This window comes from Lichenostomus cassidix, chromosome 5 (genome assembly GCF_008360975.1).
Source record: "Lichenostomus cassidix isolate B80296 chromosome 5, HeHo_3.0, whole genome shotgun sequence".
NCBI lineage: Eukaryota > Metazoa > Chordata > Aves > Passeriformes > Meliphagidae > Lichenostomus > Lichenostomus cassidix.
This window is the reverse complement of record NC_139486.1, coordinates 19,904,192-19,923,404: the sequence shown is the minus strand read 5'-3', so window position 1 is coordinate 19,923,404 and position 19,213 is coordinate 19,904,192. Positions and strand designations below refer to the sequence as shown.

Genomic DNA, 19,213 nt, shown 5'->3' with positions numbered 1-19,213 from the left:
TGCAGATGATAGGTGGCTTCCTAAGTGACAGCAGAAAACCAGCCTTAATCATAAATTCTGCAAAGACTGATGTATAAAGCAAAGAGATTAATTTTCTAAATGATCCTGAGTGTGAAGGGACCCATAAGGATCATCAAATCCAACTCCCTGCTCCTTGAAGCACTGCCTAACACTACCCTAAATATCAGCACACTCCCTGCTGTCCTCAGGCTCAGAGGTGCTTGAGGAGCCTCTGAGCTCCTCAATTTGTACTGGGACCAATTTGTAATGGGACAGGGCCAAGGGGATCTGTGTTTGGGTTCTAAATTTCCACATCTCCAAAAATTCAGGAATAATACAATGTTTTAATTCTTAAAAGGGATACTTAGGAAGATCAAATACCATCTCCAGGGAATTTAAGAAACTACTAAAAACATAATTAAAATTACCCGTAAAAATATTTGCCATGAGAGTCTTTTCAGAATCTCTCATCATTGCTCTTAAAGAAGGCAGGTAGGATGCCAATTTCTCTGCTGAGTATTCAGCTAGCATGCAAATTTACTGAGATATTTTGGCAGGTATATACATAGTGTACTTTCCCATCTGCTCCCCTCCTTAGGGCAGGCAGAAGGAAGAAATATTTAAGCAGAGAAATAATGTGATCCTTTTGTCTGCAGCAGGACTCCCACGGTAGCACTCCCACTATGAGGAGCAGCAAAACTCCCTGTTGACACTCTCACCGTACCAGCTAATCCCCAGGAGCTGGCTGTGTGCACGCTCTTCCACAGACAACTGCAAGCAAATTTATTCCATCTTTGCTGGGGGATAATCCACTGCTTATTTGCCGTGAATCAATAGCTGCACATGGGCAGCTACTGCACACAGCCTGGCATGTGCCAAATTCCCACCTCTTTTGTCCATGGCACTTTATTTGTCTGCCCATACTTTTCAAGACAACGAAGCACACAAAGTAACCACGGTGATTGCAAAGCTCAGTTTTACCTTGTAACTGTAGTGTGCTGAATAGTTGACCCACTTCCTCACATCGGTCTTGTCCTCGACAGAGATGGACCGAACAGTGGCTTTGGAGGCAGAAGTGGTGGGCATATCAAATTCCACATCTACATAGCGGACAAAACTGGAAGGCACTTCCCGGTCAGAGCCAAGCTCTAGGTGACAGAAGAAGCAGTGAGGATGGCCAGAAGCTGGAAAAAGAGAGCAAACAGTCATGAGAGTTGTGTCAGATGAATCAAAAGTACAACACCTAGGAGAAAGCAGCATCGTGAAGCTGCAGGAAACTGTGAATCTCCCTGGGTGAGCTAGTTCATAGCAAGTGACAGTATCTTACCTGCTTCAATGTGGTTGAAGTCTCCAAAGGAATTAAATAAAATGCAAAAAGGATTCCAATCACTCTAGTTTGCTTTTAGTGGGTGAAAGTGTAAGAAGTAAATCAAGGACAATAGGGTAAAGGTATTTATCCTCTTTTGATTCCCTCAGCGTCTGTCACATGCTAAGTACATTGTGGCACATCCTTCTGAAATGTCATGAAATGATAGGAAGGAAAGGAGGGATTTGGAAATATTTGATGTTTACTTTAAATTGTTATTCTGCTTTTTAGCAGAAGAAAATGTACTGGATAAGGTTAAATAACTTTCCTGGGTTCAAGAAGTAAATTTGTTCAAAGCTTCAGGATAACCATTTATTCCTCACTCAAACCCATGACCAGGTGGCCAGTCATTACAGATGGCAAGGAAAGAAAGTAATGTTCAGCTCTGTCATCTGTAAATAACCCTTATTATTTTTCCCCTTTGTTTTGCTGTACAGCAGTAATGTTTAAAAATTAAAGTAGGGACTTCTAGTCAAACTAAGTTGGCTTTTTTTCTCACTGCTGCCAACTCCCTAAGCTCTTGAAAAGTAAATTAATGTCTGTGCTTCAGTTTCTCTATTTGCAAAATGAGGATGAAAGCCTTCAGAGCCACACAGAGCTTTCCAATTGAAAGGATCCTATTATCTATGTATGTGTAAATGAATGTATAAATGAATGAATGGAATCCTTGCCTGCCTTTATTATAGGCTTTAGGATTTCTGACTACTTGTTCATTGGGAAAGTTCTTCTCCATATAGGTCAAGATGTACAGGACAGAGACAAAGAAGGAGGAGAGCAGGCAGAGTAAAGAGAACTGGGTGCAGAAAGCCCAGACGCTCCCACTGGGAAAAGCAGGTATACACTGCTTAGCCCAAAAGTCAGCCTGGTAAAGGTGAAGCTTGAAAAGCAAGATGTGGGATTCTGAAGTATGACTTGTCTTAGTAGGATGAAATTAGGCAGTCTTCAGAGGGCTTAAGCATTGCAACATCCCACTTGACCTCTGAAATACAGCTGGAAAAAAAAATTCTACTCAGTGCAAGTCTGGGTAAGAATGTAATCTAGAGTCAGCCTCGTATTTCAAAACAGCCTATGCAGAGTTCCCTCACTGCTGGAAGGTTTGTAAACCAATGTGTATGCAGCAAATCCAATGAGAGGCTATGCAGCTTAGCAGAGACCAGGGATATGCAGCACCATAGCTGGAGCCAAGTTATGAATGAATGGGTGCAGTATCAAGCAGATATAGAAGCTCAAGTTCTGCAAGCATTAAAATACATCTCCTGCTTTTCACCAGGATTAATTATCCCAAGCAGAGTGCTGACTCATTTGCCCTGATTCTAGAGCAAGCCAGGATCCGTTTGACAGCCCTTCCTATGCTTTTTCTGCATCAAAAGCTGTGGTGCACAGCAGGCCTTCCTGGAGGTCCCACCCACCACAGGAGAGCAGCAGCCCCAGCAGCTCTCCACCATGCCCTCCGGCACCGCAGTGCTTTTGCTTCTGGCCGGTTCTTGAGCTTGGCTGTGGTGGGCACAGCCATGGTGGCAGCACACTTCAGCATCTGCCATGGGGCCCTTGGGTGACGCAGCACTGCTCTCTGGTACTACCGTATGAAGATGCCTAAAATTGTATCCAGAATTGCTTTTCAGCACTGTTTTCAGTACTGGCAACCAACCCCCAGTCTCAGGCTGCCCATCCATTCATATCTCTTTCCTTGAACTGTACCACTCTCAGCAGACTCCTCGTTGCAATCCTTCTTGCTCCAATCTGCTTTGCTATGCTTTTCCTCTCTAGTTTGCCATGGGTTGCTCCCTCCTTCAGACTGGAGACCCACAGCAGCCCAGGAGCAGCAGCTCTGTGCTCCAGTGCAGGCCACATCCACAGCTGCAGAATGCTCAGCTTGTGCTGCCATGCTCCTGAGCTGGCATGTGCTCAGCTGCCTTGGGGTGGATGCGTGTGAAGGTATCACTGGGAAGTGTTTAACTGGGCTTGAGCACACTGCTTGGCAGATGCTTTGGAGAGCTGAGCTTCTAAACTCTTCAGAATTTCAGCTGGACACATGGAATCAGCAATCTCTTTTAACACACCTAAATGTGGATATTCATTGGCTCATTAAAAATAAAAAAAAAGAAAAGAAAAAAAAAAGGAGGGGGAAACAAAGGGAATAAAAAAGGTAACACCCCCCCACCAATGCAATTAACACGGCAATTTATCAATAATTTAATTTCTTCTAGTAGGAGCACCCATTAACAGAAAAGACCATGCACAACAGTTGAAAAAAAAGGGAAGTTATTAATTTAAACCAGCTCAGTATAGTGGATAACAAGATGAATGGATAAGAAAGCAACTCCTCTACTGAAGCTATTGAAAAATTACCTACCCCATCAGTGTTCATTACTGTCCTAGGTATGAGGCCCATGAGGCACAGCCTCTACAGATTGTTCAACAGGCTCATTCAGAGCTCTTTCTCTAATGGATAGGTACACTTCTTAGTAAAATCAGGAGGAAATCAACACACTGCTTTTGTTGTGTACCTCTTGTTACCTTGAGCTACTACCAGTTTGTTCTGACAAACAAGGATCTGATAATATAGTTCATATATATGCATGTGTTACTGTGATTGGAAGGAATCTGTTACAAATGATTCATGACACCTCAAATGTCCCAACATGTTTGGATTAAAAGACTTAATTTACTTCAGATAGTATTCCAGGCATCATGCCTGGGATCCACAGCCAAACTAGAGAAAAGTTCAAATCCAGATCCAAGGCTCTGCATAGAGGCTACATCCCTGCTTCACAGAAAGAGTGTTTTCCCACGATCAAAGTCTGTTTGGATGTTTCCCCAGTATCCTACTGCAGGATTGAAAAAAAGAACGTCAAGCCCAGCCAGCAGCAACTGGAGCTGTAAAGAGCCTGCAAATAAGCTCTCTTTATCAACTCTTTTGATCATATTTATTTTAAATATGAGAAGGGCAATAAAGTTTACCAAGGTATTTTGGACAGGATTTCAGCAATGTGCTCAGTACAATCCAGTCCATACTTTTTCCTTAGGTCAAATCACAGCCAGAGTATGCACTATCCTTCATTTGCCCTATGCTTTTCAATGTTCAGTCATAACATGTTTTGGCTACAAAATAATACAGACAGTGCTGATAACAGTGTCCTAGAGTGAGAGTGCAAAGGGCTCCCTCCCACTAGAAAGCACAAAAAGAAAACATTTAGATAAGACAGCAAAGCTGCTGAAATAATTCTTAGCAATTTGGGTGCTTAGGATACTACAACCTGCACACAAGCAGTGAGCTTTGCTAGGGATGTGCTCTCTGTGGATGGCAGGGCTGAGGGTCATACCCTTCACATCTACCCAGAGACTGCACCAGTCTGCATTTGGGGAACGGAGTGAAGCACAGGAGGTCCAGCCGGCTACCTGCAGACCTCTGGAGTTCGGGATTGTGTTTGCAAGGGACTGTGTGTCACAGCACACACCTTGGATGAACAGAAGTTCCCATAATGTGTGCCTATATATGTATATGAGCACGTCTGGCAGACAGGCACATGCAATGCATGTGCCCCAAGTGGTGTGGACACATTGTGTGGCCTCTGGAGGCACATGGAGCTGCAGGCTGTGGTCACCTGCAGCAATTCCCTCAGCTGCAATGTGATGCCACTACATCTCTCCTGCTCTGGAGTCCCAGGCACCAGAGCAGTTCATTAGCAGGCCAGATATTTACAGAAGAGCCAGAGTGCTCTTAGAGGTGAGTTACAGATATCACAATAAGAGAGCATAAAGTGTGAGTCAAGGGAGTAGTCCTATATTTAGTGCTTGAGAACTGCATCATTTATAAGGACTTTGCAAATATGTGAAGGAGGGTTATTATATGACTTGTGGGTAGGGCTGCATACAGCCAAACATGCACAGGGCTGGCAGACAGATCCCACATCAGTATCACCTGGACAAAAGCAGATGTGGTCCACCAGGCAAATATAAGGAGTGGGAATGAATGCTTCTGAGTACCACTTATATATATATCTCTCTTTCTTTGTAGTTATATACATACCTCAAGACTTTGAGAAAGGAGAACTACGGGACAAAGTACCACCAATAAATAGAAACAGTCCCTGAAGGGCAAGGTCAGGTTTAAACTACACTTGGCCTGCCCTGTCATCACTTTGGGATTCCCTCCCTCTCACATACCTCATGTGTCTTGGCCAAGACAGTGCTTCCAAGGCTCTTCCTCTCCCTGAAATAACATCTGATCTGACCGGAGGGGTGAGGACACTCTCTTCCGCTCAGGATGTAAACAAATACCAACTGCCCTGCGTTTTGCATGATGACGCTGATGGACAGATGCTCTGTGGCAGGGGTCCAACAGCAGCAACAAATCTGTATTTCCCCCTGTCACAGTGTATATACAATAAAGAGTCACAATGGGAGAGATGGGATCAAGTGAACTAGAGGCACAGATCAGTATCTCCCTCAGAGTTGTGATGGGTAAGGCAGCATCATCTACCAGGAGGCAGCAGAGACAGGAGTTTTGCCTTTTCTCCTGGTTTGATACTGGCATGTTCTGTGATTGTGTTAAACTCTGGGGGCTTTCATTTCCTCAGCTGTAATGTCTGTATGGTACACTGACATCTTTGGAGAGAAGACACCACAGAAGGCCCAATTTAACAGCATCTCATTCCCAGAGCTTGTGCAGATGGCATATTGAGATTTTCCTCACAAGCATGCTATTGCTCATAAACAGCCTGAGGTTAATTTTTCATTGCTATATTTCTCTTGAGTTTCCAAGCTCTGTCTTCTTACGCCTCACTCTACATGAAGCCTTCCCTTTTGTCATATCCCTCCAAATTTGTGACCTATGGTGTAAACTAGTGTCCTTGGGCTGAAACATGATCTAAAAGATTAGGACACTTGGATCACTGTTTTGCTGATACTATAACTCAAACTCAGGAAAAACATATGTCCTTAGAGAGTGCCAAATTTGGTACCACAATGAACTTTCCTTCAGGGAATACAGAAACCCTCCCAGTCACCCAGATGCATTACTACAGCATTAATACTGAAAAATCCATCTAATTTGTAAAAAGCTATTCTAGATCAGAGAAGTCCAGAAGAAGAATTCACTACAAATAAAAATAAACCTGAGTTGTACAGTTTTATTATGCACCATGGATGACAGGCAGCAAATAGAATGACTGGCAGCAATGGTCAAAGGGAACAGTAGCTTGCTCACATTATTTGAATGTTTAATTATAGCCATGTTACTAGAAATACAAAGACTTGGGATAGAAATACAAAGTGGGTTTCATGCTGGTATTCTCTGTCCAGGTTTAAGCTGTAATTGCATGTCCGCACTAATTACAGAAACATAGCCACAAACTAGTGTTTGTAAATTTCTGGGGTTTTTTAATGGTTGAGCAACATCTTCTGCTCTCTTACAATCCCCATTTCAGGTAATTTACAGGCATTAATTGTGGCATATGCATTGAAATATATAGCACTGGCCCAGTATGCTTGGCAATGCGTGGAAAAGGTATCACATGTGCTGAACTACAGCAATTTATCTCATCCTGTCATTCAGCCTCATAGCACAGAGGCTTGCTTTTCAAATTACCAGGAAAAGCCCTGCTTCCAGTAACAGTACTGAGCACATAGATGTTTGATGCCTTGGTCTCATACTGAAAAATACCTTTAAGATCATCAAGTCTAACCATTAACCTAGGACAGATCTTGTGTACACTAAACCATGTCCCTAAGTACCACTTCTACACCTCTTTTAAATACCTCCAAGCAGAGACAAAACACACATTTTTGCATCTAGAAAACTTAGAACTGTTTTATCATTAGCTATATTTGTAGTATATGTAAAACTACTGCAATGAAGGGCCAGATAAATGTTTCATGCAACGAACTTATGTCCTTTGGTATACTACAGAGGATGATGTATATCTCTCACCATTTAAACTCAGTATTTCCTATCTTCCAAAATACGTAACTTGTTTTAGTTTATTCCTGCAAAGATGGTATGCACCACTCACCTGAGTTTTTGTCAGGCAGTCGGTTTATCCTCCATACAATGGAATTAAAGGCATGCTCGTATTTGGCAGTTCCCAGAGTTACTCTCATTACTGGCTCAGAACCAGACAGACTGGTTGATCCAAAAGTGGCTCCCTTGTTCACCTTGGCTTTCAAAGATTTCTCCCCCAGGACACTCTCCCTGCGGAAGTTCTTCACCCACTCATTTGGCACGGGGTAGCGGATCATCACGTTTTCACAAGGGACCTGAGTTAAAGGGTCATGATTGGAAGAGAACCCTGTGGACATCATCAGCCAGCTCTGTACCTCCACCTCAGCACCATTGATGCTGGCAGCTGTCCTCAGAGTAAAAGGCAAAGTTTTCTCAGCAAAGACAGTTCTGAATCTCATCAGTTCAAACCGGCAGGCATCCAAGGGGTTGAACAGGATAATACGGGAGTTATTAAACATATCCTCATCCACACACGAATGGAACCGGCAGTTGTATAATTTAATCCACTTAGTGGTCGTAGTGGGCATAATATCCTGCCTTGCAACTATTTCATTCCCTTTGATCAGGATATCATTAAGGCCCAGTCTGCATTCTGCCAGGCCAGAAAGGAAGCTGAGAACATAGATATGGGTCAGCACACTGTGCTGGAGAATCACGCTATCTCCCTTGGCCAAGATGCCATGAAACTCATCTCTGACATCTACAGTGATTTCTTCTTCTTGATAATTCAGTCCCACTGTGCTCAGATCTGTTAATGAAGCTGGCAAGTTCATCAGTGTGTCTTGCACAGCAGTGATGAAGCTAAGGAAGTCTTCATAATCTGTAGTCCCAAGCTTGATAATTTGCTCTCTCTCTGCTGTGTGCGCAATGGCTGGCTTAGGCTGATACTTCTTTTTCTCCTTGTACGTTGTGCGATCCAACCGCACACTGTGTATCCTTCCATTCTCATCGTAATTCTGGAGTTTGCGCTCTGAAATCTCATGATTGATTTCAAGTTTGAGCTCCCGGAAAGGCTTCTCTAGTCCCTTCTCATAAAAAAGCTGTATACATCCACTCTTGGTCAGCTTGACATATATTGGTCCCCAGTGCCTGGATGACATAATGTTCTTCTTCTCTGGGATCCTGAGCATCATTGGCCATCCATCCTTTGGCTGAGCTGGTGTCAGGTTAAATAAAGCTGCATCCAGATCATATGGCATCATGGGGTCATCATCAGGCAAGGTAGGACTGCTCACACGATCTGGGTCTCCAATCTGGAGCTGTTTGAGTTGCTCTACAGCATCCGTGTGGGTTACAGTTTTGTTTCTCTCATGGAAACTGATGGTCTCAGGCTCTTGATGGAGAATGATGAGAGAGTCTCTTTGGCCTTTGCCTGGAGCACTGGAGACAGAAGAGCTTTTGGAACGCCTCTCTCGCTCCTCAAAGAACGAGCTGAATGGATTGATGGGCGAGGGTTGGACATCTCGAAGAGATTCATCCAGAAATGGATTAGTAGCACTCCACGGTGGTGTTTCAACAGAAGGCAATTTGGTTAAGGAGGAGAGATCTAGCTTTTGAATTTTGGAGAGGTCTCCCAATGTGCTTTTAGGACGTTCTCTTTTCTTCAAGGATGTAGTGAGATTAAAGTTAACATCTGGAGCCTGTGTTTCTGCAGGTGGGGTATCTGTTTTCAAGGGAGAAAGGCTCTGTGGTGAAAAACTGACTTCATTGTCATCAAAAGTCACCCAGCTGGGAAAGCGAACTGTGGTTGGGGTAGATGAATGGCCATTCACTGAGGTGTTGGTCAGCTGCCAGTTGACAGCCTCCATATCTACCTCTTCATCTTCCTGGAGAGACGAGGAATTGTCTTTAAAAAAAGAGGGGAGGGGAGGAAATTTCAGCTAATTATTCTGAAGTTACCTAGTTCTCTCCACAAAAAAAACCCCACAGTCTGCATACTCAAGGAAGGTCTACCCATATGTTGGGCAAGAATAAGACAGTCAAAAGACTTGGCTAAAATGCTGAAGAGCCTGACAAGAATTAATTAAAAAGCAGATAGTTGAACACAGAAAATGAATCCAGAAAGAAATACTACAGGAATTATTGCAATGATTGTACTGATGTCATCCCAACATAATGACCTAAAGGAGAAACCACGTGTCATGGTGTTTTTTAAAGACTTCCCTCTCTAAACTTTGAGGATGCATTTCTTCTCTACAGTTTTCTTCTGGTATTTGCCTGGAGTGTTCCCTCACTCTTGTTATAAGTTTTTCCCTTTTCTGTCCCCATACCCTTTGCTCTAAGAAGAATCCAGTAGGAAGAGGAATGAACACTGAGGGAGAGCACATCTTCAGTCTGCCCCCACACACTTGTCTATGTATTTGCTGTTACCACAAATGCATGTGGAGTATGGTGACAGCACTGTAAAAGGTGCCTGGGTGGGACTTTTGCCCAGGATGAGTGCAGTAAAGACACTCCTTGTCTTACCCAGTGTGCAAGAGTCTGACAGTCCTTGGATGTCTCTGAAACATCTCTTGGAAAAGCTGTGATCTAGGGATGTATGTTAAGATAAGGAAAAATATATTTTTGACTGGTGTTGCGGAAGTTTTCCTCATCCTCTCTCAGGACATGGCACCTTTGACTGCTATTTTCCAAGTGTCAGGCTCTGCCAAGACATTTTGCAGAAATCTGTATCACACTGTGCTATTTCAGTCCCAGCTCTTCCCAGGATTGCTGCAGTGGTAATAAGGTGTTTTCCAATATGAGCACAAATTCTCAGTGTTCAGAAATTTAATGATTTTCTTCCCATTTTCTTCCCATTGGGCTAATGAATCAGAGTGCTCCTAAAAATGAGCAGCCAGTGTGAAATTATACTCTGTAGCTGCACCACAGGTTTGCTCTACATGATACAGCAGTGCTGGCTGTATTTCTGTTTTTTGCTTCTCCTAGACAAAGATATCCCAAATTTAAAATGAGTCACTGTTCTTCAGTACAAGTGAAAAGTAAATGTAAAATGTAGCACTATGGTATGGCTGTACACCTGTGATTTGAGCATATTTTACAACAACAACAACAAACTATTTTAAGTCGTTATTTAAATTGGCACCAGTTCCCAAAAAAGCTGAGCTTGATTTCCATTCTGCCTCAACCATAATAGACAATTTGAATTTTTATTTCATTTACCATTTAGAATATGAAATAGGGAATATTCTTGCTAGCCAAAATGCTGCCACGAGCACATCATATTGTCTTGGCTAACTTGATATTCTGGGTCTCTCATTCCAGCTGCATGTAAGTTTACCCAACCTTATAATCTAAGGACAAAACACATCATCCAAGTTCAAGGGTTATTATAATTTAAAATTATATAGGAAACAGAATGATAGCAATTTGTTTTTCAAGCCACAGTAATACAAAGCAATAATAAGAACAGATAGTTTTTACAGACTAGCCATGTGTCCTAGGTTACAATATAGATGTATTCAGTATTCTATTACCACCAGCTGTGGGGCATTAGCTGTTATCTCCTGCTAATGACTCACCCCTGATAACAGACAATGGGCCATCAAGAACCCACCACATGACTCATGGAATTATCTCATCCTATTGTGAGATGCTCCACCCAGCAGGGAGGAGCCAAGCATTCCCACCTGGATATAACCTGGCCTTGGAACTGCCCAAGTCAGCCCTGTCTACTGGGTTCCCAGAGGACAAGAGCTACCACTGGACCTTCAGGTGGAGACCAGACCTTCCACATCATCACTGCTTCAACTGAACTACTTCATTAGGACTGCTGCCACCACCCTGTCTAACAGGGTGTCAGGTTGTATCCGACTTTGTCAGTGCTTTTCCTTGTATTATTGCACTTAAAAAAAAAAATTGTATTAAATTTTAATCCTAACTTGGGATCTCCCACTGGTTTGTTTTCAAACTAATACACCATGCACTTCAAAGTGTGTGCACTTCACTGTCTCAGTTTCTCAGATTTTCTTCTCTACCACCTCACTCCCAGCTTTGCACAATGCCTGTCTGTAGCCCCTGCCACTGGTCACACCAGGAGGTGCAATAGTGGATTCTTTATCTGCTAAGTATTGCCACAAGGCTATGAATATTAGGGGGGAAAAACAACGACCCAACTCACTATTATCCACAACCATACCCTGAATAAGAAAGGAATAAAAGCCCCATCAAGAATAATCTGACATTGTTCTGATCCTCAGTCCACACCATTATCTTATATGCTGTCTCATGCTTTCCAGGACTTTGGTCTTCAAGCATGTAGCCCATTGAAGCACAATTTTTATAGTATGGCAAAACATTGCCTTTTTCTCTTAGGACTTCTAAGGACGTCTAAAGTTCCAGTGTCTGTACGATCAGAGTTGCTCAAGCGCAGTCCACCTCTTCTCTGCCAGCAATTATAACTCCCCCCTTCCTGTATCTGAACTTTTGAACTGCAGAAACCAAATGTGATTCCACAAATAAAGTATTAAAACCTCTGCTAAGTCTGAAAGCCAGATGAGAAGACCTCCTTGAGAATTCATATGAAAACCACACAGAAATCACCTGAAAAATTTCTTTCTAAGCTGAACAAGTTTTGCTAGATGTATTGCTTTCTTTGATCCAGGTGCCTAGAAATATAACAGAATCATTATGAGAATACGGTTTCATATATGTAATAATTGCATAATTTTATTTTCTAGAAAAAAAATCAATAAACTATTTGATTTGGTATGTAGAAGTGTCAAACCTGGGAAACGATATAATCTTTCTTTCCCAAAATAAAGTCAAAAGCACATTCTACTGCTGCCAAAGAGCCACATAGTCAGATTTACAAATGTTTGAAGAATACAGAAGTGGTTCTAGAAAATCCAGGTTTTTAGCTTTGTCTGTGAGAGAATGACTAAGCCAGGAAGATAAAAATACCAATATATTAATGCAGCTAAGCATCCGAAGAAAATTACTGAGAACTAGATGAAATAGTGTGTGCATCCCAAGAGAAATATTGGCACCTCTGCTGCAAAGACAAATATAGCACAGTTAAAAAACTTGATATTGTTAGAATTGCTTAGACAATTACTTCATATTTTTCCCTTCTGGACTTACTGATAAGCTCCTGAACATGGGTGCTAAGGTTTAAAATGCACAGGTCCTTCCATTTGGCAGCACCCTAGCAGGTCTGGGAGATTATACTTAAGGAAGCAAGTCCCTAGATGAACTTCTTGCTTCCATACTTGTTTTCAAAATTCCTTCCTACAAAACAAATCAAATAAAAATATGTAGATGTGGCACTCAGGGACATAGTTTAGTGCTTTGCTTTCCTAAACAAATTACTTTGATAGGTGTTTACTTAGCAAAATTAAAACATCTTTTAGTTGCCTGATGATGTCAGATTCCAACTTGACAGGTAGCTCCAGCCAGCAAAGCACAGAAGCAGATTTATCAAGGAGTTGAAGGGGACAGCAGCTTGGTCTCCTTTCCCAGTGACACCAGCAATGAGAGCTGTGGGGTGAGCAGCCTCGGGCTGGCCACACAAATCTGCACCTCTGCATTCATTCCCTCATCTAAGTGGTGCTGGCAACCAGCACTGGCCACACCTTCCTGCATACATGCCTGACCTGCGTTACCAGCCCATTAAATAATTTGGACACTTAGGTCCCCAGTCAGCAATAGAGGGCCAAACTGCACCATAAGTTTATTCTTCACCCACAGGCCTCTTGAAGTTTTGCTGTCTTTGCAAGTGTTCAGTAGGAAAATGGTTAATCATTTCAGTATGATAAACTGGAGAACATCATTGTTGTAATGGGTGCAGAACCTCTCATTGTGATTGGCTTCTTGTGACTCACATGACAAGGAAAGACGGTTTTGGTTCTCTTTATTGTATCATCTTTTCATTTTTCTATTGGCTAAACCACAACTACTTTGGCCAAAACCACCAAGCAGTATCATGTTACTTGTGCCTGGAGGAATGGCAGCCATCCAACTGCTAAAGGACATTGATACTGCAAAGTATTTGTGATCAAAACTGTGCCACAGAAGTACGAAGAAAATCTGAGGGTATTGCATACCTTAAAAAAAAAAAAAAAAGGTAGATAATAACTTTCAGAAATGGATCTGAGCAAATGCCGGGATTTTCAAATTTCTGAGTTCTCAACTATTTTGCCTCTTGAGAGAAATTAGCTCAGAGCTTCATGGCGTGGCTGTTCCTGTTACCTGAATATATTAATTTCAATTTAATTCAGATAGCTCTTTGAACTTTAGTCTGAGTAGTACAGGCATATTCTTAACATGTCATACCTTCCAAAGGGGTGCTCACTTCTCTGATGTAGCCTACACCAGTCCCTCAAACAAAGCAAGCACTGCTAAGATTTCTGTTAGCATAGCTGGACCTCTTCCAGGGCTCTTGGTAGGAAAATAATCTACATAAAGCCCACCAGACACTGGTATACAGACTCGGCCTTTACAGATCAGCCAGGTCAGGAGGATGCCAGCAACAAAACCTATGGTGTCTCTGTATAAGCAATGACAGAAAAGCAGAAAATGCAGATAGTCAGAATCTGGAAGAAATGAAGGACCAGGCTGTTGTGCAGTTATGTCTTTATGACAAAGGTTCTACTTCCACACAGCTTCCGTGACATCCATACCTGGTCATTTTCTTGCATTTCCTTTTCATATGCAAGTCAATATAACTGTTTCAGTGCACTTTTCTTGGGGGTAGTCTGTCATGTTTCTGATTTTACCAAGACAGATGGTGTAATTTAAAAGATATTTTAAATGAGTGGGCCATCACTCTGAAGTGGACTCATATTTTCAGCTTTGACATCAACCTATTATGTGGCTCTGGGAAAACACTTCATCACTATCAATCAGATCACAGCTTCTGGTTCTCTTCCCAATTTTTTCTGACTATAAAAGGGTTACATATGGAACACTGATTGTTCCACTTTACCTCAGTATTCAGCACATTTCTGGTACTCTCACAGAGCACAGTGTATCTAGGTAAATGTCACAGAGGTGGATATAAACCTATAAACTGACTCAATTAATAGTTCTGTTGCATCTACGCACTTGAAAAGACTTTTAAGTTTAGTACAAGGTATGAAGCCAGGCCTGTTTTTGTAAGCTTTCCTTTTATCACAGTTCTCTTAATGGTAGAGGGTCAAATCTGTTACTGCTGCAGACACCAGCATTAACATACAGTAGAAAAGTGCCACAGAAACCAGCTGCACAGCTCAATGCACAGAAGACTTCTTGTCAACAGGAGGGTACTACCTGCTTATTTTGCACAGGAGAAATCCCTGTGAGGACAGCATGGTAATCTCTACATGCTTCCTCGGTACTTTTGCTATAAATTACTGTGTGGTAACATTAAGGAAATACCTAGACATGTACTCCCACAACCTTGCAGGACACTTTCTTCCCATGAGCTTCAGAACAGATTCTGGAGACAGAAGAAGAGGCATCCACCTTGCCTCTTTTCAAGACAATAATGGAGAGCAGCTGGAAAACTCCAAAGCTCTTGACCACCAGCACCCAACAGGCTGCAAGACTGATATGTAAGAATTCCCCAAACCTTTGAGTGTCTCCGCAAGTTCAGGCATGTAGAAGAGCTGACTGCTCACACAGACCATGCCCTCTGTTCTTGCTGCTGTACATACCATATACAAAACTTAAACAGCAATTTAGTTCTCCAGCATGCTGAACCGTTAGTACAGACGTTACGTTTTATGGCACAGCTAAGAGACATTTCAAAATCACCACAAAGTAACTAGCAGGAGATGGTGCAAGATGAAAGACTGAAGTCACAGATCTGATCTCTGAGGTTCCTTCTCTTACTCCTTCTCCTCCCACTTGACCGACTTCTCGGGTCATGTTGAATGGATTCATCCTTAACTAACTTTTCAATTCATCATATTCTGCCAAATCACTACATCTCTTTGAACTCAATTGTCTAAATTTAGGCCACATAAATCACTGGCTTACTTAAACCTAGTGTAGTTGTATCCCAAATCTGTGCTACAGTAATACCACATAGACTGTTCTCAGCAGTGGCGTAGTGACTACTTAAATACAACGCCTGTTGCTTGGTTAACTACTGTAAGTTCATCACAAGTCCCAAAAAAAGTTTAATTGTCAAAAGAAGTTAAATCATCTGAAGCTACAAAAAAGTTATATCACAGAGCTTCCAGACCTATTTAAAACATGATTAATTTTATCTAGGTTCAATTAATTTATCCCCACAAGTCTCTGTAAGAACTGCTATATTCCATTTTAAATGTAAGCCATTGTGTAGATACTAAACTGAAGATGAAATACAAGAAAATGATGACTCAACCCTCACAGCTAGGTTGCAGCAGCCCTCATACTGCAAGAAACCTGTTGAAAAGGACATTCCTCTATGTACTACCCTAAAGGATCCTAGAAGTTTTTGTTGACTTTTTCCATTGCTGTTTTTACTTTTTCTTACAATTATCTATCTACACAAAAGTCTGTGCTTATCGGAAGGTAGGACTACGGTATTTCAGGCATTTGTGTTTACAGCACTTTATTGCCCAGAATGATTTGCTTCCTATCTCCTCCATTCATGCCACCCCTTGATGCTTGGAGAGGGAAAAGAGCATCTTCGCAACAAACCAGACTGAACTAACAGTTAAGACACTGGTATCAGACTACCAGAACAGTGGTAGTTGCAGCTGTAAGTCTCATTGCGACCAGCTATGTATGAAGCTACCAATCATTTTCCTCTTCTCTGTTTATTCAATTGGAGAAACTAATTAATTCAATCAGAGCCCTTTCACTCTTCCTTGAGTAAAGAAAATGTTCAAGATAACAAAATTAGTTTGTAATGCAAAACTTTCTTGCGTGATTTAATTTAAAAATACTCAGTATTTTTATTGTGTTATGTTCATTGAGTAGTTAAAACTCTGGTTCATAATAAAAATTCCGTATCACCAACATTGAAAAAAATTCAGCAATTCATAGTCTGTACACAGTGAACACGCCTTTTCCTCGTACAGAGCTTGGCTGCAACTACAGTTTTGTGAAAGTTCCTTACATGTTCGGCAGTCTGTACTGTGCAATGTCCTGAGCAATCAGAATGGACCTGGCTAGTCTTAAGACAACACCAAGCACCTGTAACACATTGTGCACTAAACTGAGAAATTAGATTTGTGCAGCATATATCCATATTCAGAAAATGTTCTTTCCAGAGTATGCTACAGTTTTTAGCCTGTGAATACTTAGAAGTTAGTGCACTAATATTCTTAGACAGAATTACAGTCAAGAACAAGCATACAACCTATCCAAAAATCACCAGAACATTGCAGCAAAGAGAGATATATACCTTTGAAATATAAGTGCCTGTGTCTCCAATTAATACCAATTTATCATTTGAACAGTAGACTCCAAATTAGACATAGTTCCTGCAAGTAATAGACAAGGTTGTTAGTGTCTTGAAGAAACTGTTATGTCTTCACATCAGGCAAGAATTACGTGTCAGTAAGTTAAAAGCAGTAACTTTTTTAAAGGGACAAAATTCTCCCAGTCATAGCTAGAAACATTTGGTACTCTTAGTAAAAGCACTGCTCATCACTTAAACACAGCTTGCTTTGTTTGTCTTTTTTTTTCAGTAGAGATGGCTACTCTAAAAAGAAATTGAAGTAAACATTTTTTATTCTCTTAACATAACTAAAACAGTGGAGTTCTTCTCTTATGCATAACACAACAGTAGTGAATGGGTCCCAGAACTATTACAGAAAAAAAGGCTTTCTGATTTAGCTCATTTGAGAGTCACAGATTTAGAAACGTCCTGAAGATCAGTTCATGTGTTTCCATTAGCTGGCCAGAAGGTGGTACATTAACACTGATATAATTGGAAGAAGTGTCCAAGATTTTTACAAGATTTAGACAAGACTATGCCTGTTCAAAGAAGTAAAATGCTACACGTGATGTAATACTATTTGTTTATGATTTGAGCCAAGTTGTGAACAGATCTCACAAAAGCGGTGGAGAAACTATTAAAACCTCCTTCTTCTACCTGAGAATAGGTTAAACAAACAGGTACATTCATAAAGGAAATGCCTTAGCAAGTAAGCATACCCACGTGATTCATTACAAAGCACCTGAAGACATGGCATAGATACGACTGACATATTTTTACCACTGTGTCATCTAACTGTGTTCTCAGCAAGGTGTGCACAGCCCAGAGGTTACCAAGACAGTGACTACACCCTAGACTTACTCATTATTACTACCATGGGAGTATTTACACTCCCAGTTTGGGTAAGCAAGACAAAGCCTGTGTGTGGAGGGACAGAGCAAAGCTGGAAAACACAGAGCTGAACCCATTTCAGTAGAGAGATCAATAAGAGAATGAGAGATTCTCTACAGAAGAATGAACCATGCTACTTCATCATTCATCCAAAAGGAGAACAAAGAGCAAATGAGAAGAACAATTACATGCATGACATTTTTCAGAACTGGTTCCTTTAAAAGTACTTTGGCAAAAATAAATGAAGTCAGTTTTCCTCAGTGTACTTAGGACTTTGCTTCTCCCCTCAGATGTCTGCCTTCCTCTCTGATTTTAATCCACAGTACATAAAACATGTCCTTCAATAGTGGAACTGCCACTGACACGAGACCTCATGAAGAAATATTCTGAGCATGAGTAAGGAAAGAGAAATTCTTCTGCAAGGCCAGGATGCTTCAGGAAGTTGGTACTTGGCAAGCAGAATAAATCTGCAGCCAACCCTATAAACGCAAAGACAATCCCACTCCATCTTGGAGGAGCTGATGCCCTGAGTAAGCTCTATTTTGCAAAAGGCAATTATATAAATCTCTCATACACAGACAATGTTACTTCATTATGCCGTAATTTTTCAAGCAATATATGATGGACCAGTAACAAGATACAGAAGTTTGGAAACCTTGTTAGTTTTGTCTTGAGTGCTTGAGGTAATACCATATGGAACAAGCCTGACATTTGCAGTGCCAAACTGCAGGTGGAAATGTGCCAGCCTCTGGATCCACTCAGAATCTGGGGTCCCACTGAGCAGCATAACCTTTGACTGCAAAGCAACACACTGTGGTCTCATGCATGGAGTTATGGATTCAAATGGCCGTTGCAGTATTGCATAAGTGTGGGGTCTGGCCCTGCTGAATAAATGTGAGAAATGTTCCCACAGACATAGGAAAACCCAAGGCAGGAGACCATCATGTGTGTTAAGTGTCTGAAACACTGCCAGTCTATCAGTTCAGAAACTGTACTGATAGTGACCACAAATGGTAACATCAGCTGATGACAACTTGGTAGTCAATGCAAAATAACTGGTTGATCTCTGATTCCTAGGTTGGCAGTCTGTGCATGGCTGAAGCTACTGTCACCCCAACTATCTGTTCAGTCTTGTGCTGACTCTTTAGCAAAAAGAGAAGTCAGTACACAGGGATGTCGAATAAGCCTGTAACAGTGCTCAATCCACTGCTTACAAAAATAAACAGTGCACATCATTTAGAAAGAGACAGGATATTTTACATCTTCAAAATGCACTACTGCAAACACTTCTGGCTCCTCACAACATTTAAAAATAGTAGCACTAACTTCCTCATTCCTGAGCCCAAGGCATTTCCCAGGATCAAGTATATCATATCAAGTCAGCAGCGCACATCCTGTCTGCCAGATACGTCTGCATATCTCAGGTCATCCGGTCAAGAGGTAATCTCATATTTATACACTACCTTTACCCTGGGCAATATCAAAATGATTTACAAGTTATGTCACTGTTGACATTTGAAAAAAACCCAAAAAAACAACAAAACCCAAAGACCCATTTAGAAATTTCTAATGTAAGATTCTGTGGAAACTTCAATTT

The 19,213-nt window shown here is 41.5% G+C and overlaps 1 protein-coding gene across 4 annotated transcripts in view; it reads right to left on the bottom strand.

The window, feature by feature from the left end:
* STON2 (stonin 2) overlaps nucleotides 1–19,213 on the bottom strand; it is a 74,374-nt gene that overhangs the window by 4,760 nt on the left and 50,401 nt on the right. For all 4 annotated transcript variants that reach the window (XM_085061616.1, XM_085061617.1, XM_085061619.1 and 1 more), the window contains exons 5-6: nucleotides 7,381–9,216; nucleotides 982–1,184 (exon numbers count right to left, since the gene is read on the bottom strand). In XM_085061616.1, coding sequence (XP_084917742.1) covers nucleotides 982–1,184; nucleotides 7,381–9,216 — 2,039 coding nt within the window. The remainder of the gene's footprint in view (nucleotides 1–981; nucleotides 1,185–7,380; nucleotides 9,217–19,213) is intronic.